The 26,692-nt window shown below is 40.4% G+C and overlaps 3 protein-coding genes across 8 annotated transcripts in view; 1 reads left to right on the top strand and 2 right to left on the bottom strand.

Moving 5' to 3' along the window:
- The window catches only part of LOC148338840 (uncharacterized), a 32,023-nt gene extending 29,656 nt beyond the window's left edge, over positions 1-2,367 (bottom strand). The window contains exons 1-10 of the mRNA XM_088293508.1: positions 2,337-2,367; positions 2,091-2,251; positions 1,953-2,017; positions 1,711-1,881; positions 1,465-1,675; positions 1,319-1,383; positions 1,067-1,236; positions 613-830; positions 464-528; positions 212-381 (exon numbers count right to left, since the gene is read on the bottom strand). Of these exons, the coding sequence (XP_088149634.1) occupies positions 212-381; positions 464-528; positions 613-830; positions 1,067-1,236; positions 1,319-1,383; positions 1,465-1,675; positions 1,711-1,881; positions 1,953-2,017; positions 2,091-2,251; positions 2,337-2,367 (1,327 nt within the window). The remainder of the gene's footprint in view (positions 1-211; positions 382-463; positions 529-612; positions 831-1,066; positions 1,237-1,318; positions 1,384-1,464; positions 1,676-1,710; positions 1,882-1,952; positions 2,018-2,090; positions 2,252-2,336) is intronic.
- Positions 2,368-4,158: 1,791 nt separating this feature from the next.
- zcchc4 (zinc finger, CCHC domain containing 4) lies at positions 4,159-10,263 on the bottom strand. Its single transcript, XM_088293999.1, has 13 exons — positions 9,826-10,263; positions 9,631-9,749; positions 9,311-9,393; positions 8,944-9,216; positions 8,625-8,705; positions 8,469-8,541; positions 8,176-8,326; positions 7,995-8,095; positions 7,178-7,299; positions 7,001-7,076; positions 6,553-6,604; positions 6,239-6,377; positions 4,159-6,050 (listed from the first exon to the last, which is right to left on the bottom strand). The coding sequence occupies exons 1-13, from the start codon at positions 9,911-9,913 to the stop codon at positions 5,954-5,956; spliced, it is 1,455 nt and encodes a 484-aa protein (XP_088150125.1). The 5' UTR covers positions 9,914-10,263; the 3' UTR covers positions 4,159-5,953.
- A 517-nt stretch (positions 10,264-10,780) lies between these two features.
- On the top strand, positions 10,781-26,480 carry ablim2 (actin binding LIM protein family, member 2). 6 transcript variants are annotated; one of them, XM_088292945.1, is made up of 21 exons: positions 10,781-11,028; positions 14,585-14,734; positions 16,383-16,566; positions 17,700-17,812; positions 17,897-18,023; positions 18,336-18,429; positions 18,763-18,850; positions 18,937-18,995; positions 19,604-19,681; positions 19,791-19,934; positions 20,030-20,147; positions 21,130-21,189; positions 22,024-22,131; positions 22,497-22,550; positions 22,877-22,914; positions 23,650-23,758; positions 23,845-23,903; positions 24,086-24,146; positions 24,327-24,334; positions 24,436-24,516; positions 24,647-26,480. In XM_088292945.1, exons 1-21 carry the CDS (start codon positions 11,016-11,018, stop codon positions 24,758-24,760), a joined length of 1,860 nt encoding a protein of 619 aa, XP_088149071.1. In that variant the 5' UTR covers positions 10,781-11,015; the 3' UTR covers positions 24,761-26,480. The 6 variants fall into 6 exon arrangements, with proteins under 6 accessions (XP_088149071.1, XP_088149070.1, XP_088149076.1 ...); XM_088292944.1 differs by lacking the exon at positions 10,781-11,028 and adding an exon at positions 12,146-12,276; XM_088292950.1 differs by lacking the exons at positions 10,781-11,028; positions 21,130-21,189 and adding exons at positions 12,146-12,276; positions 20,313-20,540.
- Positions 26,481-26,692: the final 212 nt, after the last annotated feature.

The following is a 26,692-nucleotide window of genomic DNA, read 5'->3' as shown; positions in this document are numbered from 1 at the left end:
CCGAATATTTTTTAGACCCGCGAAGCACTGAAGCCGCGAAAGGTGAACCGCGAAGTAGCGGGGTATTACTGTACTTAAGTCCATGAACAAATGAGGCGCTGAGACTGTGCTCTGCGGAACACCATTAGTTATGAAAGTACTGCTGAATGTGGTCAATATGATACGACCGATTTGAGTTGACATCTGAAGGAGAGAATGTTGCATTACTTACTAGTGGCTGTAATCGAGTCTGGATCAAGAACGAGGTTGAAAGTGTTGTTCGGACTGGTCACAGCGTCCACCAATACTTCTGTGACCGCTTCGGGTTCAGGGATAGCTCCGGCCGGTGCCGAAATGTTGAACTGCAGTTCCACGTCGACTTGCGTGTTTCCCATTTCTGGCCTTGAATGTCAAGACTGAATTATTTATTTGAAATGGACGTCATTTAAATTGTGGTACACGGGTCATTTCTTTCAAATCTTACCGAAATCCAAGGACAATAGTGCCAAAGAAAATGGAACCAAACGTTTGGAAAAAGATGAAGTCACACTGTAAGAGGAATCAAACTTAAGACAACATGATCAATTGAGAGATTCCTCAAATTCAGATTGTTTCAACATTGCTTGTACGCACCATTGTTACCACTTGTGTTTCAAGTTCTTTGTATTGTTCGCTGCTGGGATTGTTCAATGCTTCCTCAAAAGGTTTCATCAAAGTGGCTTCAACAAACACAGCTGGTGGGGGAACTACGATGGCAGTAGTCGCTTGGGTTGTTGCTGGTGGTGAGCCGTTAGCAGTCGTTGTTAAGCCAAGAGAGGGTGTTGGTCCTTGGGTGGTTGTCGGTAGTTTTGCTGTTTTGGTGAAAGGAATTTTAAGGAATGGATCAATATTGGTTTGGACAATGGCATTATTGTTTTGTTTTACCCTAATTAAATATTAATGAAGCAGAAATAAGTCCATGAACCAATGAGGCCTTCAGATTGTGCTCTGCGGAACACCATTAAATATGAAAGTAATGCAGAATGTGGTCTACATGGTATGAGCGAAATCAGTTGACATCTGAAGGAGAGAATGTTGCATTACTTACAAGTGGCTGTAATCGAGTCTGGATCAAGAACGAGGTTGAAAGTGTTGTTCGGACTGGTCACAGCGTCCACCAATACTTCTGTGACCGCTTCGGGTTCAGGGATAGCTCCAGCCGGTGCCGAAATGTTGAACTGCAGTTCCACGTCGACTTGCGTGTTTCCCATTTCTGGCCTTGAATGTCAAGAGTGAATTATTTATTTGAAATGGGCGTCATTTAAATGGTCGTACTCAAATCCTTGATTTCAAATCTTACCGAAATCCAAGGACAATAGTGCCAAAGAAAATGGAACCAAACGTTTGGAAGAAGATGAAGTCACACTGTAAGAGGAATCAAACTTAAGACATGATCAATTGAGAGAATCCCCAAATTCAGATTGTTTCAACATTGCTTGTACGCACCATTGTTACCACTTGTGTTTCAAGTTCTTTGTATTGTTCGCTGCTGGGGTTTTTTAATTCTTCCTCAAAAGGTTTCATCAAAGTGGCTTCAACAAACACAGCTGGTGGGGGAACTGAAATGAATGATGTTGTTGTTTTCGGTCCATGAGTTGTTGATGGTTCAAGTGCTGGAAATCGCAAAAGAACCGCACAAGACTTGTTAGTCATAATACTGTTTAGGTGTAAGGCCAGATAATAATATTTTGCTTACAAATGACTGCAACTGATTCTGGAATAACCCTCAATTTGAAAGGGTTGCTGGTACTGTTCACAACATCTATCAATATGTTTACAACGTCATCGTCTTGCGGGATTGGCTCTTGCGATGTATTCTTGAACATGAGCTCCACTTCCACTTGCGTGTTTCCCATTCGAGAACTTAAAAATGGGGGAAAAAAATGCTGAAGAATTGAAAAGTTCACCTTATTCAATGAGTCGTTAAACATTACCTCAATCCAATCAAGGCAGTGTTAATGAAATTAATCCGAAATGCTCTGATGTAAATGAAGTCGCACTGTCAGAAGAATCAAATTTTAGTCACCAAGAACTCAGAAAATTAGTTTCTTCTATCGTAAACTTATACACACCATTGACACCACTTGTGCTTCAAGATGTTTGTATTGTTCACTGCTGCGATTGTTCAACTGTTCCTCAAAAGATTCCTCCAGGGTCAACACAAGAGGCACAGCGACGGTTGTTCCATTATTCAAATCATATCCGCCAAGAGAAAAGCCAAATACCATGGTCCCTACGGCTGGAAAATCACGGTTAGAATTCTGAAGTCATTTATTTGTCACTCAAGAGTTGAATGGTTCTTTTTTTTTTTAACTCACCCAGAAGGACTGTAATAGTCCCAGCACCCATTGCGTCCCCTCTTTCACCTGCCAAATCATTCAGTTTACATTTTTTTCTAAAGATTCTTGAAATTTACATATAATCTAAGATCTGATGAATGTTCTCAGAGTCTTAAAAAGTCCTCATTAATTTGAATAAAAATACAAAAAGAAACCAAATGTTATCAAAACTCTAGTTCAAAGGTAAATTAATTTTTAAAATTGTTGATCAGAGACAAACCTTAAAATATATATTTTTTTAAACTTGCCTGCTTGAATAATTATTCAAAGTTCCTAAAAAAAAAATTATAATAATCATTTTCAGCCAAAGTTAAGACAGCTAAAAAAATTATTACAATCCCTGCAAAAATCCTTACGTTTAATGTCAAGTCAAGTCAAATTTGTTTGTTTGGCCTTCAATCACCGAAAGTCTCAGAGGGCTTCACATACCCATGAACAGCTTTTATTTTTTTTCCTCTCAAATAACCAATTATGTACATACAGTATATATCATTTGTAATACAAAATGTTAATTTTTTTTTATTTGAATAATAATACTTTGAACCAAATATAAGATGTTTCCATCAAATGATTATCCCTTTTTTCATACAACATAACATAGTATTTCCTTTCGAACCTATAATTTCATTTGTACATTAGTGATGTTACGTACAGTAAGAAGTTCTTTCACATTGAACCATCGAAGGTTCAACTTACCCTAAGTGGCAGAAAGTTAAATGAGTCCTTTTTGAGAAAAATCCTGCCCCGTCGCACAATTCCAGGAACCAGTCGTCCTTTTGTGGCTTACCTTTCGGACATGGAAGCCTTTTATTAAGTTATGCGGCAGCCATGAGACATCTTACAGAAATTTCAATCTTAATCCGCTAACAATATGCAGCCCTCAACATGACAGCACCTAGGCTCGCTGAATTCTAGGGTCCTCCCTGCCTTTTGTTTGACAATAAAATTTAAAACAACTCCTTGAGATCGCCTGTCAATCAAAATGCCACTTTGATGATGAGGCTGTTTGCTGACGTGCTTCATGCCAGAAAAAGGTTTGAACAAGACACGTGACAACAATAAAAAAATGAAAGGGAGAAAACGATTGCTTTTGAAAACGAACGAAATCTATTCTCATGACAAGCTGTCTGGTTTGGACTTGCTGCCGAGCAATAAGACCGTGCCAATTGCAGACGCGATGACAATATTCTTAAGATCAGTTGTATTTCTTGTAAGGTCTGAATTAAGTCGGAATCATGGTGAGAGAATTATTATTATCATTACTAATGTTAATTTTTTGAAGAATCAGTTCTTGGTATGATGAGAAAAAGTTGCACCTTTATAAGTTATAATACTACAATAAAAAAAAGTCAAAAATTGTCAGTTTTTTAAAGTAAAGACTTAGTTTTAATTAAATTAATATGACGTAATTTTGGAGACTAAATTTGCACGGAAAATTAATTCAGAATTTTGCAAGCGAAAAGGAGAATCAAGGCAACGAGGTGCTGCCTTATTTATATGGAATTTTTCATGCACAAGGCTTCACACTCGATGTGCTTCACACAACCTAAAGTACCCCATTTCAAAGCATTTCGAGTTTCAGTTCAAGACATTCAAAAGCAAAGAAACAAAAAGTGGCCAACCCAAATTATCAAGAGAATGTAAATTAACAGAATTATATGAGCATTTAGAAGAGTCAAAGACTTTCAAAAGCATAGCAAAGAAAATGAAAGTGCAATTGATGTGGAGGGGGGAGAGCATTGTTCTTAATCTGGATTTTAAAACAATCAATTGGGAATATTGTCATAAAAACTTTAAAGAAAACTGACAAAAGAAATGAGAAACTTTATAAGAACTTTACTCGTCCGTGTTAAAAAAATAAACAAAAAAAGTGAAACACATGCAGATGTGGTTTGACGTGTATTTATACAATACAATACATGTCTATTTATGTAGCGCTTTCACAACAACGGCAGCCGTAACAAAGCACTTTCCAGAGCATATAAAAACATTAATTGACGCCATTTGGCCACCACGTGCTTAATCTTGCATAACGCCTAAAATGGCAATGCTTGGCTTCTGTCGATTGGCCGCCAATTCCTGACGCGGTTTATTTTGTTTTCCGCAAGTTCCACCGGTTCACTTGCAATCTGATGGCTTAAGTGTTTCCAAAACAATCTGCGTGGATATATCAACTGTGTGTGGGAGGAATGTGAAGTGAAATTACAATACGTGACAATACTGTATCACTATTTTTGGACACCTCTCGCGCTGACTCAGGCGATACCGCACGTGCACGCTAATCACTAGTGATGGTAAAATGAAGCTTCAAATCTGCTTTATGAACCAGTGGTAGTATTTTTTTTTTGACTCCTGTAGATGGCACTCTTTATTTAACATTGTCCTGAAAGCACACTGACTTGCCATTTTTTAAAACCGTGATTTAAACCGACAGTGCCATCTAGAGGACTCAAAAATACAACCACTGGTTCATGAAGCAAATTTGAAGCTTCCTTTTCCCATCACTATTCAGTCTTCCTTTCACTTGGTTTTCACTAAACAGATACAAAATATCAAACATTTAAAGCTGCTGTGTCAATATGGTATATTTAGAAAAAAAAATGTGCAAAACCGATATTTTGTGGGTGGGAATTAAAGAGTACTTAAATGAGATCGAAATGTTTCTAGACAATAATAAAGTTGCGTTATAACATAAGATTGTAACGCTGAACTAACTATTCAGTAGAGTTGGGAATCATCAGTCCGTCACCAAGTTCCTGTCAGCATTTCAAGCTAACCCAGTCCGTCCCTCGCCGGCGACAATCGACGTCAAGGACAAAATGTCAACATCGCACGCAGATGCCGCGCAAGCAGACACTCAGCCAAATAATAAAAGAAAATGGATTAAAAATAACAAATAAATAAGAAAAAAATCAGTGTGGTGATCGGTGAAATCATTACAAAATGGGACAAATATCGTTGGGGTCTGTTGTACTGCGAGGGACACGTCACGGTTTTATTTTTTTATTTGTTTGGCTATGTGTTGTGGTACCGGTTAGTCAGTTCTCAACGCCGTTTGGCTGACTCGGACCGACTGGGCGGGCCTAAAATATTGACGTTAACTCACAGGCGTAATAAAGCATTGATGAATGCCCAACTCTGCTTCTCGTCCACTTCAACCTATAAAATATAAAGACGATCAGCGCAATAGTTTCAATTTCGTCGTGATAGTGTTTTTTTTTTTTTTTTTTTCTCGTATATGAGCTCACATTTGATGTCAATAAAATCACAAATAATCACATTTAGATTTTCACAGGTTGAAGCAGACAAGAGTAGGAATGTGGGTTTGTATTTAGGTGGCCATTGGGCACCATTTTAGACACGATGTGAGAAAAAGCGACAAGGCAAGCCAGAAAATAACCGTACAATGTTTGCCTCCTTACTTCAATGACATCGTCTGACTGACGTGTCAATCAAGCAGTCTCCTCACAATTTTGCTGTAAGTCGTCAAAAAATTTTTTTAAATTAAATCACTACAGAGTTTTTCAAGGGGGTCAATATTAGTGCTGACAACATTTTTGCGTAAAAGTGGCAAGTGAAAAAGGGAGACTTTTTTTTCACATCTTTTTATTCCCTACAAACGCTTTTTCTTTCTTTCTTTCTTTCCTCTGCTTTGTCTGGACGACGCGTCCTCTCTGGGATGTGGACCCACGACTGCGGAATACAAATTAAAAATTCAGTTACAAAATATCAAAAATAAAAATAAATCCTAAATGATTTTACTAAAATGTTTTGAAAATATAGGTGACATACAAATGAATTGCATTTAACAAATAGAGTTCTGGATTAAAAACCAAAGTTGAAGCCACCATAACATTTTGCAGCGTTTGATTTGGACTTGCCTGCTGATGCGTTTTCGAGGACAAGCTTTGTGTTTGTGCCCCGGGCTGGCACAGTTGTAGCAACCTTCCTCGCCTCTGCTTTGGTCACACGGGTGGTCCGGTAGGGCGCAGCGGCCACATGATTGACAGTGTCGCCATGCTTCGGGAAGGGCGGGGAGAAAGAAAAGTTCAGCGGTCAAGAGACACATTTGGCCACATTTTAAATCTGAGAAATCGCTGCCATTACAAACTCGTTTCTGGTTAAAAAGAAATGCATATAAACTTGAAAATTATAAATCAAATCTGAAGAAAATGAAGCCTAAATATGCACTCACATGGTTTCACACATCGCTCACAAACGGAACAATGTTTCCACTGGCGTCCATCCTGTAAATTGAAAAGATAAAAAATCGAACAGAAATTTTTAGTCAACTGCCATCATTTTTGACGGAATATCGTCACAAGCTAATAAAAAGCATATATCGCGATGTTTAAAGAAAAAAAAAAAGGTCTGACTTTTTATCCCGTTATGGGAATTCATCGTAACGTTGCCATTTGTTTTCTTGTAACGCTCATAAAATTAAAACTCGGTTTCCTTGTAAGAATTATTATTTTTTTTTTTTTTTGCGACCCTGGCCCACGGCACCCTCCCGCCAAATTACAACCTTGATCTTTTTCTTCATACTCTTATAGGCAGCAGACCTTGGATTGTGTGCTCAAAACAACACAAGATAAGAGACCATTTTTTGGAGTGGTGACAAAAGAGATAAAGATGCATTTTACCTTGGATGGGCAGACGTTGCATTTGGTACAGTGCTTGTTCAGGGACCACACGTATCTCTCGCAAACGGCGCAAAATCTAGCAGAATGAGGAACAAAAAATGTTTTCATCGGTCACAAAAACTTTCTGGAGGTTGTCTCTTTTTTTTTTTCATTTTTTGGGGAAGAATATGGGACGACCTGTAACCCTCTTCCTCGGGGAGGACAATTTCCGAGGGAGTGATGTTGGTGAACAATCGGACTGGAGACTGCTTCCTTCCTGTCTTCCCGTGTTTGTACAGGGAATGGTTGTCATAGTCGACCTGGGAAACAAGGACAACCAAGTCCACTAAAATGGAATATGACGACGGTGAAAAATTGTAAACATTTGACTACGCTGGGAAAAAAAAAAAATCACAAGCACAACATGGATAGAAAATAATGTATTGAATTGTTAAATCAGGTATTTTTAATATAAAATGAAGCTTCTGAACTCACTTTGAGACTCTTTGGGACCAAGGTTGTTAAAGTTAATGAAAACAAAAAAAATCACTAAAATTGAAAAAAAAAATGAAAAAAAAAAAAAGCTTTCAAATAAGAAAACTGAAACAACACCTTACATTTATAAGACTCACTAGAACTAACTACAATTGCAGTGAAAATGTCCTTCGTTTTCATCTTTGGTCATTGATATCACTCATGAGTTGTCAGGATTGATTTAGAAATATTTATTTAGATATCACTATACATTCATACAGAAGAAGGAAGGTCAAACAATTGTTTGAGGATTGCAGTTGACTTTATTACACAATACTCAGTGACCCTTAAATCTTGCACTTGATAAATGCTCCACATGTATAAAAAATAAACTAAAATGAAGCATTAAAAAAACTAACAACGTTGCTCTAAAAACTAACTGAATTAAAAAAAAAAATAAATAATTGCTTGTCACTAAGATGATGTCACTAAAACGCCACAAGAGGGTGGTAAAGCACATTCTCACAATGCCCGCCCTTACCTGATAGTCCAGCATAGTAAGAGAAGGGAAGCAGTCGAGGATGCGAGCTTCAAAGAAATACGGGAAGATCCATATCATGGGCATGTTGACATCACTGCTGTCTACATGAACAGAAATTAAAACCAGTAAAACACCTTTGCCCGCATCAGAATACTCCGGATGCTGAATAAAAAGCACTGACCCGAGCTTTGCTGATCCGTCCATGCCTGTGAGATACGAGAGAAGCTGTTGGCCAGCGGTTTCACAAGACCTCCGAACGGAGGGTCGGCCACCATCACCACCTTCTCCCCGTTCGACTCTCTGAGAAAGTCCTGGACCACTGCCCTCGAGACCTAAGGTAATAATGAGCATATTCGTTACACAATTATTCCTATGATTCATATTTGGCATAAAATATCTGCTATTAAGCGGTCATTGATATAGTTGAACAAAAATTGCAACGTCTGTTAGTAGGGGGGGGGCATCATTAATTACCTCATTATCAAAGAAATGATGATTGAACATGTTGTAGTGGCAGAACTCATCTTGGCTGTAGAACTGGGCGTATCTGAGACGTAAAGGACATAGGAGATTAATGTGTAGGACACTGGTGAGACCGAACGTTTCCGATGATCATACGTGCGAGCCGACCTGATGTCGATATCCAGCAGAAGGCTCTTCATTGGTCTTAGCTTTCCGCCAGGGAATTCCAATTTAATCAGCTCGTGGAGTCTGGGGAGTGAAAAAATCCAATAGTTTTACCGCACAGTCTTGTTGGCTGACTCCCGAATAGGCCCCACCTTTTAAAGCCACACACATTCACAGATACGACAAGTGTACATAATGAGGATGGTGACGCCAAGTGGAGAAAAATAAAATCTGCACCTCACATGCTTATTTTGTCTTGGTATTAAGCGTAAAGCTTTGGGAAGACTGTGTTGGGTTTACTGGCAATGTACAAGTGGCTCACCTGGGCGTGCCCACGCACAGCACCTTATTGAAGCGCAAGGCAACCAGAGTACCCAGCAGGAAGTGGGTGGTACGCTCTGTGAACAAATATTGCGCGTTGCTCTTCTTGTTGTCCAGAGGACGCAGCAGCCTGCTGGGCCGCCGCAACTGGGCAGCGGCCACGGGGACGCAAGCATGGGTGGCATGCGCGGCCGTCTCGTCGGCAAGGAGGAGAAGCTGGCAATCTTGACAGAATTTTTTTTCATCAAGCGGGAGCGAGATAAACTGTTGGAACCTGCCGGGGTGATGCGTAGTCACATTTGATGGCCGTCTGGCACAAATTAAGAACATGATTTGGATTAAAGCCTTAAAATAGCCATTACTCTTACCTTGCACTGTACTGCTGCTGGCTGAATGGTGCCTGCCTCCTTGTGTTCTCCGCCTCCCTCGCCGACTGACGGGCCTCTGACACCTTCAAATAAAGCAGATATGAAATAACATCCTTAGACATACTGTATGCTTGTGTTTTGCATTTTTATACACAATTGAGTCAGGGCAGAGATCACATCAGATTTACTTACACAGGTTAATTGTATTTTATATCATCTAGTGGAAGAGCATTTCATTGGTCTGCCTGTCACTTTACATCGCTGGCATAGATTAACGAGTCAACAATGATGACGATAATAACATTCTTTCAAATGCCTACTTTTTCGTCTTCCCACTGGAAAAAGTTGCAGTCTTTCCGGTCTCTGCAAGCCGAGCATGAGTAAAACCTCCTTCCACCCTCGCCCCGTTTCCCAACTTTCTCAAATAACAAAGTGGGTCCTGCAAACGAAATGGAAATGTTACCGAAAATATCTCGACCTAATGATCGATTAGCTGGGTCTGGATTCTTGTTTACCATGTGGGCAGCGCGGCGTTTCTGTGTCGTCACCCGTGAGAATAACCTCGTACCCAAAACAGTTGTCGTCCAGACCGACTGTATCCATGTGGTATGCGTGTAATATTTTCTTTGTATAACAAATTAAAATATTAAACGTGTGGACTGATGCTGTCGGGACGCGATTGAGTTCGCAACGTCGTCCCGCTTTGAAAGGCGTGGTCTTGTGCGTAATTGGACGCTCACGAATCACGTGCGCTGAAAAAATGCGGGTACTTCCCCTTTTTTTTTAATTGTACGTACAGTTTAAAAAAACAATCAAAAATTACACTAAATATACAAATCAACTCGCCAAATATAGGTTATTAAAACAAATGTCGAACAACATCAGTGTATAGCCCGTAGTGAGTCACATGATCAAGTAACTTCCGCTTCCTGTTGTTTCGCACTTAGCGTCTGCTCTCGTCACTGTTTTCTTTTTTCAAACCAGGAATTTTAGTCACATTTCTATTAGGAGGAGCAACTGTGGTCGCATATACATTCACACACGGTTAGCTATCGCCACTTCAGGACCGTTAGTATCCTTTCTACAAGCTTGTAGTCCAAACATGCCGCGCTCTAACCAAAACGAGTGCGGTTGCATTCCTTTGGGGACTACAATTCCCTCGCAAAGCTGTACCGCCCCCATCACTTTGAGCTGTCAGTTTCGCACCGTGCCGTTAAGGAAGATAGGAAAGTCCTTTCAATGTAAAAACTATAAGCCTTGGAGAAAACGTTTTAAATTCCTCTACCCGTCGATACACCTTATTAACTGTATATCAGCAGGACTATAATTACTAAAATGTATTGTTTTTGTAATTGGGTTTATTTGATAATAAATGCTAGTAAATAATTAGCTTTTATTTCGGCAGCCTACCAAGGAAACTAGTAGGATTCTATTTGTGTCTTTACATGGCTTGTTTTGCAAAGTGCGTCCACGCCCAAGCTGTCTGCGTTTAGAGAGGCGTTGCCGCAGTGTCTGCGGGCCCCAATACATCAGTACCATCAAACCAGGAGCCACCGGGCCTCTCGGCGGGGCTCTCCTGACGAAGAACTCCCCCACGCGCCCACATAAGGTTGTTAGTGGGCGGTGCGCCGCAGCTGCTCGCATCATTCATGCTGGACCGGTGAGGAGAGGCTCTTTATTTGCAGCGCATCATCTGACTGACACCATGAGCAGCACTGGTAAGACATTTTGATGGGAGCTAGCCCACTATGTTGAAATATTGATACTCTGCGACCAGAATAATGGGAGGAAATTTATTTACTAACATTCGTAGTACAATTTACCTCCTGTCATGTTGTTTGGTACCCCCACAATCCAACTTATTTACCCTTTGGGTCTTGCTTGGAGTTCTGATGTTGCCACTGCGGATGGTGACCCCAAGTAGGAACGTCCACCCTGCAACCATCCCAAGACAAAGTACTACAAACTAGTCTCTGTCAAGGTGTTCATCCCCCGACAATCCAAGTTTTTTTTCTTCCTTGCACCCATCATTGTGTTGTGGGATTTCGGCTCCAGGTGGTGGATGGCATCCCCAACAGGAAAACCCACACAGCTACTGTCCCCAGACTCAGAAAGACAATAGCTCTCCCCAGGTGTCCATCATTGGGTTCGGGGATTGCCACTGCAGGTGGCGGATGGTGTCCCCGACAAGACCATCCACCCAGCAACCGTCCCCAGACAGAATACAACAATCTAGTCGTTGTCAAGGTGTTTGATTTCCCCTTGTCCCAACCACTGGGTTCTGCGGCTGCTACAACTGTGTCCCCGAACTAATAATCTCTCTTTGCTGTAGCCCCTGTCGAAGTGTTTGGTTATGTTTTTTGGTTCTGAACTTGTTAAAAGTTCTGGTGATTGTTTGCATTTTAAGGTATATATTTTCAGTTTCATATCATATTCCAACGTTATCTTGGAAAACTACACATTTGTTCTCATGTCATTACAACTCATTGCATTTGTCATCATGTTACGACATATTTTTGGAAAAGGGGCATTTTTTTCATTCCTAGAGCATTTCGAGGTACACATTTTAGTTCTGGTTATTTGATATTAGTATTATGACGGGATTCTTGGAAACATGTCTCCCCTGTAGGAAGTGCCTGCATCCAGGAAGTTTGAGAACCCCTTATATAGGCGACCATAAGGCCCCCACCCCAATAGGAAAAAACAATTTCCCCACCCACCTCGTGTCATTCTCTTTGCGCGCCATATGCTTCTATTTATACCACATGTCTGGAATAACACAGAGTGAGAGTGAGCGAGAAAGTCACATGACCTGCAGCTCATTCCAGAGCTGGGGATAGAAGGCACGCTCTCATTTATTATTACACCACTGCTGCATAGCCGACAATCCAGGAGCTCTGAAAAGCTTGTTTGGATATCGTTGACGAAAAGAAGGGCTTGATCGGTGGCAATGCCAGAGGAAACAGGTAGGAACGAGCATGCCGTTCCATGAGAGAAGACCAAAAAAAAAAAACCCATAGTGGGCTGTTTTGATGAAACACCTGCAGCAGGATGAGCCTCCTCTTATGTAAGTGTGGAGCACTTTCTGTATGGAGAACAGCTCGAGCCTTGAGGTTGCCTGCTTTACCGATGGAGCAGTTCATATTTGATGGTAATCACTTGAAAAATTCTTGGGGATATCTCTGAGCGTTTCGGACTCTGTATCTTCAAAAAAACAATATATATATATATATATATATATATATATATATATATATATTTTTTTTTTTTTTTAATATAGATATTTTTTTAAGACAAATGTTTTGTTGTGGCCTAATAGTCTACTCCTCAAATTATTTTGAAATATTTGTATTAAAAAAACGAATTTTCAGTGATTTACTTTAGTTTAAAATGGTTTCATGAAATACATTCATGATTATTTTATTCCCTTGGCCCTCTTCCTTGCTAAACCTGCTCAGCTTGTGTTTTGGCCGTACAGTAGCTCTGCTTCAAGAGTTAACAACAATCCTCAAGGCTTTGTGACTCATACCCGCCCACTTTGAGATTTAAGCATCCTTTGTATGTACGATGACTTGTCAAAATCTTTTCAGTGTTCAAGCCATGGGAGAGTTTCCGAATATTCTGAGCTGCAAGTGTCGTCTTGCCATTTAGTGAAGGCATGGGCATCAGCGCTGTGGGAAATTATTTTCTTGGACTCTTCTTTAAATATGGCGACTGGAGGAGTGGTTAGCACATGTGAACGCGACCTGATTCGTTCCTGCAGATTTCGCTGCGGTAGGAGGAGTAAGTGAGGTTGGATGCAAGGTGAAGCAAGAAGTAAAACGGGCCAAAATCCAGATGTTTGAAAGTCAGGCGAGGTGGTTGACTAGTTCCGTACAAAGTGTGATTAAATCCAGCGGCCCTCAACTTTTTTTTTTTTTTCACGGCAGACGGGTGCACGCAAGTCCATAACTTTTGCGGACTGGCAACCACGTGCTCGGGGTGGGAGGTTGGTGTCGACTGACTAATAAAATGCTACGACGACAAACGCAAATGCACTGTGAATTTTTATGGACCTTAAGATGGTCACTCGTGTAAGGCGACACACACACCACAGTACGACGATAAAGTGCATGAACGCGAAACACAAAATGTTTGTGTAACGATATTCGCAGCATCTACCTGCAGAAAGAGCGTATCAGCATATATAACAATATAAGACAAGTAACACCTTGACACACGTCAAGAGTCCATCATCGATTGATATAACGGAGAGAAGCCGATTACTTTTCCGAATAAAATTTGTTTTTTTTTAAATTTTGAATAATTAAAAAAAAAAAAGCGCAATTACTGTTATTTTCTTTTTTCTTTCATCTGATCCAAAGTGGCTCGGTGTTTGGGGATGACTGATTCAAACAATAGAAAGAATCTAGAAATATAAATAAGTCCTCAGTGGAGATTAAAGAACCGACAGTTTGCTACATTCGCTCTTGAGCTCGTCCTTCAGCGTGACGTGACCCCCCCCCCCCGAAAGAAACGGCACAGATCCGTCACTTGTCGCACCAGCCTGGGAACCATTTCAAAGATGAATTATGAGCCACATGATCAACAGAATTTTCCCGACATGTCACTCATGAGCCGAACCACAAGAGAAGTCAAGAGCGACCATTTTTCGGTCATTTTGGCCATTTTCCGGAAGTCCTGTTTCGCTAAATTTAAGAATTAAGAAAATGTTGAAACAATTAATGAATGGACGTAGTGGTGTTGCGCTTCCTTAGACAGCAAAGTCAAGTCAAAGTTGCCCGCTGTGGTAATGTGAGCATCGAATGCGATAGTCCACAAACAGGAATGCTGTGGAGTATTATGGGGTATCCTATTTTTAGATAAGTCATCCAGTATAGCCTGGCACCTCGAAAAGGGATTCATGGTATAGCCCAAGAGCTCATGTTTTACTATTTAAAAATCTCTTCCGGTTAAACACGAACAATCATGACCTTGGCCAATCAACCACATGCTGCTTCATCACATCTGAAGACAAAAACATTTTTATTTTCTGTCCAAGGTTGTAGCGGGTCTCAATTCGTAAGTGAACTTGAACCTCAGGGCTATGTACACGAGGGGGTGGAGATGAAACCGGTTTGCTGACATAACAGCTTCCCGTGAAAATGAAGGCAATTAAGCCAAACCCTTTTTCGAGCAGCCACCTTACCAAGCTCCTTCACCAAAAGAGAGAAGCAGTTGTGTCAAATATGGATTCTCACATTCCTCCGCGTGTGTGTGTGGATTGCCCTTTAGTGATTCAGCAGCAGGCTGCGCAAAGCCCGACGGCGCAGCAGAAACCGGCACGAGGCCCCGTCGCCTGCCAGAACTGTGGGAAGCCTTGCAAAGGGGAGGCCCTGCGAGTCCAAAATAAACACTTCCACATCAAGTGCTTCGTTTGTAAAGGTGGGTACCTCTCACTCGTTCGGCCTTCCACCTTTCATGTTGCCGTCAATGCCAACAGGGATGCGCTGACTTTGGCGGTCTGGGGAACTGGACTTTATTACTTTCTCTGTCTGGATCGTCAGTCCGAGAAATGAAAAACAACTGCTCTTCGCTTCTTGAAAATGAAAGGATGGCAGATCCAATCAGTCTCGATACACGAAAACCGTAAAGTCAGCGTTAAGTTCCTGAAATGACAAAGGATGCCAACCTGGCTGACATTACTCCCTTAAATTCAACACACAAATGTAGCAAAGTTGGAGCAGTCCAGTAGAAAAAAAGTAGCTGCTCTTAGACAACTGAGCGTCCACCATGATGACCTGCTTGCTTCCGAGGCAACCTCGGCGCATTACTCAATCAAGATACTGTCGCTGCTGTGAAGAAAAACAACAGCGAAATGAAGTGACCGAAATTCCAAGCATGTCGACATGTTGACTCGCTAACGTTGCCAGCCTGGGGAACCTTACGCCATTACTCCGTCAGCATAACTCTGTAGTAAGTGCTACTCCAGTCCAAGAAAACGGCAGTTCTGCATCGATATGACATTTTGATGGGCGAACTTCGCCTTTTTTGAGGAATCTAACTTAGTACTTACTAACTCCTGTTATTTTTGTTTGTCAGGAAGTGCAATGGAGTTATTAAATCTATTTGAGCCTTTATTCAAAGTGCAGAGCACAAATAATAATAATAATAATAATAAAAAAGTGTCATTATTAACTGTATTATTCATCATTGCTTAATATTTATTGGAGATCTGATCGGCTGGATCGGATCGGCAGATATTTCGCATTTTACGCAAAATCGGTGCTAATCATAATTTTGCCGATGGATCGATGACGTCATTGATCTGCAAGAAATTACAGCAAACTCCACCTTGTTCACTTCGAGGACGCTCTGTGCGGTTATTGTTGATATAATACGAGGTTTTTCAGCATATTCATTCAGATCTTTTTTTTTTTAATTTATTTTTTTTGTCCGCCCCGCCGAATATTTTTTAATAATCTGCCGATTTTTCTTTTTGGGTGGTTGGGTGAAAGGATTGCAATGGGTCAGTGTGACTTGCAACCAAACAGTAGGCAACTTTTCATATTTCAGTGAAACAATTATCGCCAAAATTCATTTCATTTTTTTTTTTACCCTCCCGTAACATTTGGTTGTTTTTTTTTCTTCAGGATCATTAATTGTGATCTTAGGTCATTTTCATCTATTATCCCAAAAAAGGTCAGAAACGGGAAATGAAAAAAAAAAAAACATGTATTTACACTTAGTAATTAAAAAGGCCAGACATTTTACAATGGCCAACATGGTAGGAAAGTTACGTAGCGGGCATCCATGGATACGACATCCTGACTTTGTATTCGGGACAGGAATGGGCGAATAACTTGACTGTGCATACCTCTCACATTCTTGCCGAAAGCCCAAACAAACCTTCACACCTTACTGCAAGTTTGCATGCGTGTTTGTGCAAAATGCTTCGGCTCGGAAGTCAACATGAAAGTCCAAGCAAAGTACCGATGCAGGAAAAGTGGACTTGCGCCGATTGGCTGCCATGTATTGGAAGGCTTCCTTATTGTGCGATTGATGGAGCTGCCTGTTGTTCGTCTCTGGCCAGTGTGCGGATGCGAACTGGCCAACGGAGGCTTCTTCCTGCGACAGGGCGAGTACATGTGCACGCTGGACTACCAGCGACTCCACGGGACTCGCTGCTTCAGCTGCCAGGACTTCATCGAAGGAGAAGTGGTGTCCGCCCTAGGCAAGACCTACCACCCGCATTGCTTCGTCTGCGCCTCCTGCAAGTAAGAAACCACAAAAGCAAAACACGATGTTCACATTGTGTACGTGATGACGCCCAGTTATTTATTTGGAACAAAAAAGTGTTTTTAGCTGTCGTATCTTTGGAACACAAATTACATCTACTCTCAATTGGAATGAATTTAGCTTGCAAATTTCTTAACTTTGCTCAAGTAAATTGAGCAATATGAGCTTGCTTAGCCGATGTCTTTACTTTGTCCCCTCTCTTAAACCAAATTGTATTTTAGCTCTAACGTATGTGAATTTAGCCTAGAAAATTTCTTTTTTTTTTTCCTTTTTCACCATGTGACTTTTTTTCTCTTAGCAAAGCAATTTTGCTAATCAGTGACTACATTTAATTATTTATTTTAAGGAGCAATTTTATTACAATTAATTCTAGGGACAAGGGTTTTATTAAACAATAAAAATATGCCAATGTAACTTGAGGGTGAATGTCGGGATGTTGCTGAGAAATATTTTCTTATTTGACTATCTGACAAAAAAATCTACGGAATAATCATGTATTTGGATAAAAAAAAAAACGGTATATTTTGACTTAATGCGTTTCAATTCATAACAAACAACGTATTGGTTTCCTTTTTTTAATTTTTATATAATCAACAGTTTTTATTTCTTCAATTCACTTGGTGCTTTGCTGCAAATTGGATTTTACGGTCCAGGAACATTTTCAATGGGGCAGTTTCAAACACAATGAAAGGTTCAACTTAAATTTGAGCATTTCTTGTAAAACAGTACAAGAAAGACTTTCACAGCTTTTGTGCCACTTCACTTGAGCAGCTTGCATTTTAGCAAACAACATCATTAATAAAGTAGGATCATGTCTGTGCGTTTATTATCTTTGATCGGCATACTCGGAATAAGACAAAATTAATCTATCAAATGAAGACAGTTTTGCATTTCAGTGTGATTTGATTCAAAACCGCTTATTTCGAGCCTTGGCGTAGGAATTTGAAATCTTTTTTTACGTTGGCGAATTTAGCTGAGCAGGATTCCTTGTTTTGCTCAAGCCGTCACCTCTCTTACCGTAGGAACCAAAAATCCATCATGTAAGCCTTTCAACGTGAATGGGTGCTTTATTTTTCTCAAGATGCCGCATCATCGTCAATTTATGTTGCAGGCAGCCATTTCCGGCGGGTGACCGAGTGACTTTTAACGGAAAGGAGTGTATCTGCCAAAACTGTACCCAGCCTCTTCCTGCGAGCAGTCCTGCACCCATCCAGGCTGTCCACAGTCAGTATCGCTTTCATGACCCCGTCGGTTTGCACATGTATCTGTCCATATCGAAAGTCAGCTGGACTGTTGGCTCCCGTCTAGACTGCTGCGGCTGCGGGAAAGAGTTTAAGAACGAACAGTCTCTCGTAGCCCTGGACAAGCACTGGCATCTCGGCTGCTTCAAGTGCAAAGTGTGCAACAAGGTCCTCAATGCTGAGTACATTAGCAAGTGAGTCCTCCGACGACGTTCACCACCTCGATGATATTTGTTTGTGTTTTTTAACTCATTCAATCTACAAGACGTACATAGACATTTTCAAAAATATAGTGCCCGCCTCCCAAAGACGTATTTATACGTCTTAGCCTCTTTTTTTTTTTCTTTTGCCTCATAGCTCTGTGTTTTTATATTATTAGAACACAATATTCTGTTAGCCTCGCAAAATCAGTCAAAATCCAGAAAAACGCTGGAATTGAGGGGTTTCCTCGAGTGGAAATTTCTGGGATTACATAACTTAAACGGGGTCCTTCCTATTTGTACAAGGGACGGGATCCCCTTTTGCGAGATGGACTACCACGCCATGTTCGGCATCCAGTGTGAGAGCTGCAAGAAATACATCACTGGAAAAGTCCTGGAGGTAAGACGGTGTTATCGCCTTTCACCTACCGCAAAGTTCTGTTGATATCCTAAATTCAAGTCGCCACGCACGCTTACAGAAGGCTACGGTATGGCTCCACCTAGTGGTCAGGTGACAGTTCCAAGTATCTAGACCAGAGGTGGGCAAACTTTTTGATTGGTGGGCCACAGTATTTTGAAAAGAAAACATTAACAAGGTTTATTCATTTCATTTTTTTTCAAGTTTGACGGGCCGGATTAAAAGGTTTAACGGGCCGCATGTGGCCCCCGGGCCATAGTTTGCTAGCGCCTGATCTACACCCTCTTGGTCTTCGGTTTGTTTGTCGCTCAACAGGCCGGGGAAAAGCACTACCACCCGTCATGTGCCCGCTGTGCCCGTTGTGAGCAGATGTTTGCGGAAGGAGAAGAGATGTACCTCCAAGGTTGAGCTAAAAGACTTTTGAATAATTTCCCCAAACGTAGGCAGGCGGCAATCATCGAGGACTAAAAACTTGTTCATATCCTTTAGGATCTTCAATCTGGCATCCCCCATGCAGACAAGCAGCCAAGCAAGAGGAGAAGAATAAGGTAAGCGACCATCAGACGGTCAAAAAGTCCGACATTACTGGACAAAAATACAGAATGGGATAAACTGTATTAAAGAGTAAGGAAATTAATTGGGCCACAGCGTCGTTTAGAGCGCCGGTGCTACAAATAGTACAATGCAGACTGCATATGTTCCAGACAGGGTTATTATAGTTAGCAAAAACTCACAAAGTGACAAAAATTAAAATTGAAAAAATTAACTGAAGCAGCATCTTACGTTTGTAAAACTTACTAAAACTAACTAGAATTATAACGAAAATATCCTTGGTTGTTGTCTTTGTCAATTAATATCAGACATGAGATTTATTTGATTATTTATTTATTTATTTTGTGCATCTATAGCTAGAGTTGTATTGAGTTTTGCATTTTACTTTACTTTATTACACAATACTTATTAGCTTTTTTTTTGTTTGCCCTTGACAAATAATTCATATATATTTAAAAAAAAAAATACTAACAAAAAAAACTAAAATGAAACATTTTCGACAAATAAAAACTAATCAACTCCCCCTTAAAACTAATTAAAGTCAAAATGAAATTAAAAATGATTTATAATGAAAACTCACAAACTATTATAACTCTGATTCCAGGTGACTCGCACTTCGTCTGAGAGCATCACGTCTGTCCCGGCGTCCAGTGCCTCGGGCTCTCCCAACAGAATCATTTTTGTAAGACATTGCCGGCGATTCGACTCAACTGGACTCTCCGGTTGTTAGTGATTTATTTATGACCATTTTTTTTGGGGGGGGGGGGGGTCGGTGTCATCTCGGTCACCAGGCTAAGCTCGGAGAAGAGATGCTGGACTACAAGGACCTGGCAGCGCTTCCGAAGACCAAAGCCATCTACAACATCGACCGCCCGGACATGCTCTCATACTCGCCCTACGTCAGCTATGCGTCCGAAGAGCGGCACTACGGCGAGGTACACTGGGTCTGGTGTTGGTGGGGGTCCGGTATCTGCGCTCCGCCATGTTGCAAAAAGTTGCGACTTGATTCTTCTTGGCTTTATGCGTCCAGGGCGATGGGGAGAAGTCACCATGTCAGCATAGGCCCTCCAGCCCCAGTTCCAACAGCTCCTTGGGAGGCTACGGACGTTACACTCCATCCCGTTCGCCTCAGAACAACAGCCGACCAGGTACTGCTGTTGACTATCTTTCAATATTGTCTCGCTTTAAGTATGATCCATTGAGTATGCTGTGTTCGGCGCTCTTCCATCCCTCATGAAAAACGGAGTTCACCTTTAGACCTTCATCATTCGTTTGCATTGTCCTCATTTTGTGACGCGATATGTGACATTCAGGACCAGAAGTAGCGTTCCCGGGTACACTCGGGCCTCTCGCGGGTGCCGTCAAGTTCTCTTCCAGCTTGACCAGGGCTTCCCCTCCCCTCCCCACGCACCATTCCCAGGGGACAGACGGCTGTAGCAGTGCCGCTAGCACCACGCTATGGGGTGGCGGTGTGTCGTTACACCTGAACCCCACCACCTTGTCCATGCTGCAACAGCACAACTTCATCCCTTACTTCCGAGGTATCCCTCCACCGAGGCCTCATACAATGCAGACAGTGGATAATTTGCTGGTGGGTGGGACAAAAGAGCCCGCAAAAGACTAGAAATCTGTGAAGGAGCGTGTTTTTCGCTTATTCATTTGTGCTGATACGTCGATAATTCATAAATAAATAATTATATATATGTTATTATATACATATAGATCCTACAGCCTAGGGCTGAAGGACGAGAAAATGTCAAGGCAACAGTCTTGATCATTTCCTTTTATTTATAATAAGAATGCTTAATGAATCCAAACCGTACTGAATATGTTATATTGGAATTTATGAAATAAACCAAAAATGATCAGATTGTGTTAAGGCTTCTGCGGCTCACGGAATCGTAGATTTGTGTTCTTTTCGTCTTCCCATTCATACCCATTGTCACCTTCGGCACGGTGTCTCGGCACCTTCGACCACGCATCGACGGCACCGGCAAATCCCGCATTGTCTGTATTTCATTTGGGCTCCAATGGACGTGAAGAATGGCGTGCTGTGATGCATCCTGACTTTTTCACCAATCAGTTTTGAGTGAGGCATGACCTTCTAATCATCTCCTAATTATCTCTCAGGGTTCAAACAAGACCCCCTACCTAGGACATCCTTGCATCTCGCTTTCCCTTCCCCTAATGGTAAAACACCGGTTCTTTCTGTACCTCCGCCTCAGTGGAACAGTTAGCCGCTTTTTTGTGATGTCGTCTGTTATTGTGTTGTCGTCAGGGCCATTTGGATTTCTCGTTGTGTTTGCTCCACGTTCATCTGTGTGTGGACTTGTCAAGCTTGTTGCTACGTCTGGGGTGTCGGTAAAGGTGTGCAGTCTCCACATATTTTGTCTGTTAACCGGATCATCGTTTTTACTATCGTTTTTTTTTTTTCGACCATATGTACACACACTCCGTTCAAGTGTGAGGTTCCTAAACTTGGCCGACTTCCTCCCGTCATCAATGTGACAAGCCAAGATTCATCTCCAAATCTATGTCTTCCACTCAAAAGCTGTGCTGATTTCAAATCCAAAGCCATCGGCGGGGATCTTTTTTGTCAGCCAATAAGCTGAATTTCAAAGACGTTGGGCGAGACCATCTTGGTCTCTCTTGAAGACCAGTCAGAGCTGCTTTAACTGCACTGCCGTGTGTGTGTGTGTGATCCGAGTGACGGTCTTCCACTGCCTGCGACAGTGAAAGGGTTCTCAAACTGAGGGTTCGTGAGCTGTAGCGTGGTGGTCCACAAAAAAAAATTCTGATAAATTAGGTTGTTTCGTTTAAAAAAAAAGTGGGGTACAAATGGTTATTACGTTTAACGGGCCCTTGTGAAAATACCGTCCCCAACGTTTGAGAACCCCCATCATTATGTGGTGCATCCGTTGAACACATTACTCGTGAGGATCGTCCGTAACTGCAGCCACTCACTAACCCAACTCCTCATTGCTCTTTGTACCCGATGCTCACCCGTCATGTTCCCGACCGGAGGTAGTGAAAGTGGTCGGAGTACCCCCAGCCTTTCCACCTACTCTGACGGCAAATCCCCATCGTCCACCTCGACGTACATGGCTGCCCCTCGCCATTTCCACATACCAGGTAGGCACGTAACTCACAAGGTTGTTGCTCCAATGATTTATTTGATGGATTTCGTCATCAATAAACTCTTATTGCCCTGCAACACAGACTGTGTTACATTTACTAATTGAGTGCATGGATGATATGATTTTTTTATTTTTTTTTACTTGGAAAATAAAACATTTGTCTTAACTGGAACTTTGCAGTGCAATTATTTTGGCTTGTCATCCCCAAATAACTGCTAACTCATGCTTCTCTCTCTCTCTCTCTCTCTCTCTCGCTCTCTCTCTCTCTGTGTCTCTCTCGCTCTCTCCACTTCCTCTCTTTGTCTCTGATGTTTGCTTCTTTCATTTGATGTCCCTCTCTTTGCCTATTCCCATTTCCAGAGACTGAGGTCAAAGATAATATCTATAGAAAACCCCCCATCTACAAACAGCATGGTACAGTCCACTTCCTATTTAACACTTCCCGCTCTTGGTTCAATGTGTTGCATGCCCCTTTTCTGCTCCTCATTCCTCGCAGACTCATCAGAATTACATGCATTGAGTAAATGTAATGCGTTTTCCATAAGCGTAGCGACTTGCTAAATATGAAAACGTCTCGAATTGAGGAGAGACGAGACGCATTTAAGCTTCATACAGGATGAACTATGATACCTTTCTCGTCTTGATCTTGGGAAAATGCAACTTTCTCAATCTGTCGAAAGATGATGACTTTTTATCCTGCTCTGTGTGTGATTTTGTTCAAACTTTTGACTCTTTTGCAGCTTCCAGAACATCCTGGCAGGATGGTGACGATGGCAAGGTGAGCAAGTCATTTCCAATTTACTGTCGCCATTCTTTGTTTTACATCTACCCTAATGTCCTTTTTTTTCTTGGTTGAATATCTTAAGGGACGTAGAATATATAAATTGTAGCAAAATTTATTAGCCTACTAGAATATTTATTTTGGGTTAATCTGAGGCGCTTTAGAGGTGGCAGGTGTGTGCTGACGCTGCTGTGAATGTAATCGGTTAATTGTGAATGCAGCCATAAGCACCCAGATACAAGAGGGTGTGCACACTTGTGCAAACACATTATCTCAGTTGCACATTGTTATTTCATCTCGAATAGAATTCTATTGTTTGTTTTTTTTTTCAAGTGAAGTACTGCATACGAGTTATGAATCATATTAATGGTGAAGGTTTGAAATGATTTGGCTTGTTCTCATTTTTTTACATGACAAAAGCCTTGCATTTAAATAGGGGTGTGTAGACTTTTGTAATTCTCTTTAGTCTTCTTTTTTTAAGCACAAAATGGTCAATTATGAGTTATATTTTTTTAGCGTAGCCCTAAAAACAAAGGGTGTATTTTTTTTTTCAAGAATGTAGTTCCCAGTTCTTCCAAAAAAATTTATTTTGGAAATAAAAAAAGAAAAAACACATTTTATATTTTCTTTGAGAATTTAGCTCTTTTTCCAAGAACAAAATGCATTTTCTCCAGAAATAAAAACCATAGTTTTTCAAGAATAAAAGGCATATTTTTCTTTCTTCCATTTTAGAGGGGCAGTTGGATGATCATGAAAAGTGACATTGATGGCCACATGGGTCCCGAAGACCACGACCCGTCCAAGTCAACTTGCAGTTTGCCAATGAATTCCTCTCGGCCAAGTGAGTCTCGTTTTTATTTGGGAAGGTGGTGCCAATCACAAAGACCTGCGATTAAGCTAATTGTGTCTTTTGGAATATTTTGTCAGATTTTCCTCATAATAAATCTGCATCCTTACCTGGTTACGGGCGAAATGGCATCTACAAGGTAAGCGACAAAAAAAAAAATATAATACAGCAGAGCGCAGCAGGTGCTTGCATCAATTTGAAGGGAGGATGTGCATACTTTTGCAAATACATTGTTTCACCTGTTTGCTTTATTTCAGCTCTCTAAAATATTATGCAGATGCTTTATTATTTATTATTATTATTTCATATGTTTTTTTAAAGGCTGCTGAGATGGTTGAGGACGAAGCTGATCCAGATTCCCAAAGCTGGGGAGGCATGAGAGGTAAGATGTTTTGTTTTTTTATTATTATTATTATTATTATTAATTCATGTATTGTTGGTTTTTTTGGGGGGCATTTTTTTGTATTTTTTTTTTCAATGGCTGCTAGTACAATTGACATTTTTTAGGTGTGTTTCATCATATTAACTCAATTTTTTTCCCCTTTTTTTTGTTGTTGCTCAGAGTACAAGGTGAGATGATTTTCTTTTTTAATGTGAGCATATCTGAATATTTTAGTTAGTTACAGCTAATATGTGCATTGAATACATTTGGTTTCAAATGATATCTGCAGGTGTACCCTTATGAAATGCTGGCGGTGACATATCGAGTAAAAGTGAAGCTTCCCCGAGACATCGATCGCACTCGACTGGAGGTGAGCATCACTCAACGTGGGGATTTTTCAGTAGGACCGATCTCGATCTTCGATATAAAAATCCCAAAATAGCGATTAAGCGAACGTTTCCGAACCTAGCCGCTAACTTTGATTCTCCCCGGTTGGTCAGAGACATCTGTCGCCCGAAGACTTCCAGAAGGTGTTCGGAATGACTCTGGATCGCTTTGAGCGTCTGGCCTTGTGGAAAAGAAACGACTTGAAGAAGAGGGCTCGTCTTTTTTAGAAGAGAAGGCCACCAGTGGTCAGCGTTTGCCGTCCCCGCGCCCCTCGCTCCAAAGCTTTATGTGTGCAATAATTATGGCCATGTTGGACTGGCGACCTTCCGGATGAGCTGCAGTCATGTTTGCATGCCCCGTGCTCGTTGCGCCACTCGCACTCAAACATCTGCTTTAAGCTTTTTTCGCGTCTGAGTTTTCTCAAAGTCATTTTTCCTGAAAATCCTAAATTCTCGTCAACCGCCATAGAAAGTTCTCCATTTTTCTGCATCCAAATTAGCATTTTTTCCCCCGATTAATTCCCGTGGAATTACCATCTTTTTTTTCAATTTATTCTTGTCACATTACACTTTTTTCCTTCGGCATATTGCAACTTTCTTTTTTCTCATTAGGATTTTTTTTTTTAATTCGTAATATTACAGCCTTATTCTTATAATTGTATGTCTTTTCTGCATCAAATTAGAAAATCTTCTCGCAATGTGAATGGACAAGGTATTAATGTTACGAGAAAAAGACATATTACAACTTTTGTAATATTACGACTAAGTTCTTATAAAATGACGACTTTTTCGTCAGATCATTTTATAGGCTATTCTTGTTAAATGGTAACTTTTTCGTAATATCGTCACTTTATTTATTGTATTTTGACGACTTTATTCTCATTATATTACAACTTTGTCGTCATACATTCATGACTGGTAAAATTGGAATTGAGAATTCTTGAAAATACGACTCTTTCTCGTACAACTTTTTTTTTTTTAATATTCCGGCTTTTTCATGTAATATTACAATTTTATTCTCATAGCATTCTGACTTTTTTGTGAGGTTAAAACTTTATTTTTGTTAAGGTTCAACTTTTTTTCTGGTGATAGTACAATTTTCTTCTCATAACATGATTTTTTTTTTTTTTTTTATAAATTCCGACTTTATTCTTGTAAGTTTCCATCTTGTTCAAGTAATAGTTGGGTTTCATTCTCATAACATTACATTTTCTCATATTATGACTTGATTCTCACAACATTCTGATTTTTATCTCATAATATTACAGCTTTATTGTTGTAAGTTTGCAGCTTTTTCAGGTAATAGTACAATTTTATTGCCATAACATCATGACTTTTCTGAGTTTAGCTCTTTTATCATTGCTTCTTTTTCATTTTTGTGGTTTGCTGCTAAATTAAGAACATCAGATGGTTTTTTTGTTTTGTTTTGTGTGTTTTGCACTCGCCTCTCAATTGTTTGGATTCGCACACACTACCATCTTTTCTTTTTATATTTTGTGATTGACTGTTGAAGCCATGAATCCAAAACTACTATAATATCAGTTTAGCTTTATTTATTCATCGCTTTTTGTTTGTTGCTCGAAGGCATCACGGCATACTGGAAAACTAAAACTCATGACAATACTGCAAGATGTACTGTATGTACGTAAGCATCTACTACTGACTAGTACATATTCATATACAGTATATTGTATAGGATATATTTCTGTATACAAGCCATTGCATGATAATGATACTTTTCTGTTGAGAATGATATTAAGTGAAATAATGGATCAGCTGCTCGTCATAACTTATTTAATTGTGATATAAAGGAAGGGATTTTATTTTTATTTTTTTCAAGTTACATGCGTGCATATCAAATTTATGTTGCGCCTTGTAATTAAAACACTAACTAACTGTTTCCTGTTTCTAATACTCCTCTGCCATTAAAGTGCTTTATCCAACTGCAGCCTGGACACATGTCGACTGAAATTATTATGCCAATACGGCACTTTTATTAGTTTAGATTTAAATTTGGTTTTGAAAGTATGTGTATTTTAGTTTATGTATACTATTCTAATACAAATATAAATGTTTTAATATTTAAACATTTCTTTACATTTTAAAAATTACATGTCTAGAATTGAACAAGAATGAGGACCAATGGCATTCATATTTTTT

Source organism: Idiotropiscis lumnitzeri, chromosome 4 (assembly GCF_059441095.1).
Source record: "Idiotropiscis lumnitzeri isolate Australia: NSW breed Sydney's pygmy pipehorse chromosome 4, RoL_Ilum_1.0, whole genome shotgun sequence".
Lineage (NCBI taxonomy): Eukaryota > Metazoa > Chordata > Actinopteri > Syngnathiformes > Syngnathidae > Idiotropiscis > Idiotropiscis lumnitzeri.
The sequence above is the reverse complement of the archived record's forward strand: the minus strand, read 5'-3'. Positions and strand labels throughout refer to the sequence as shown.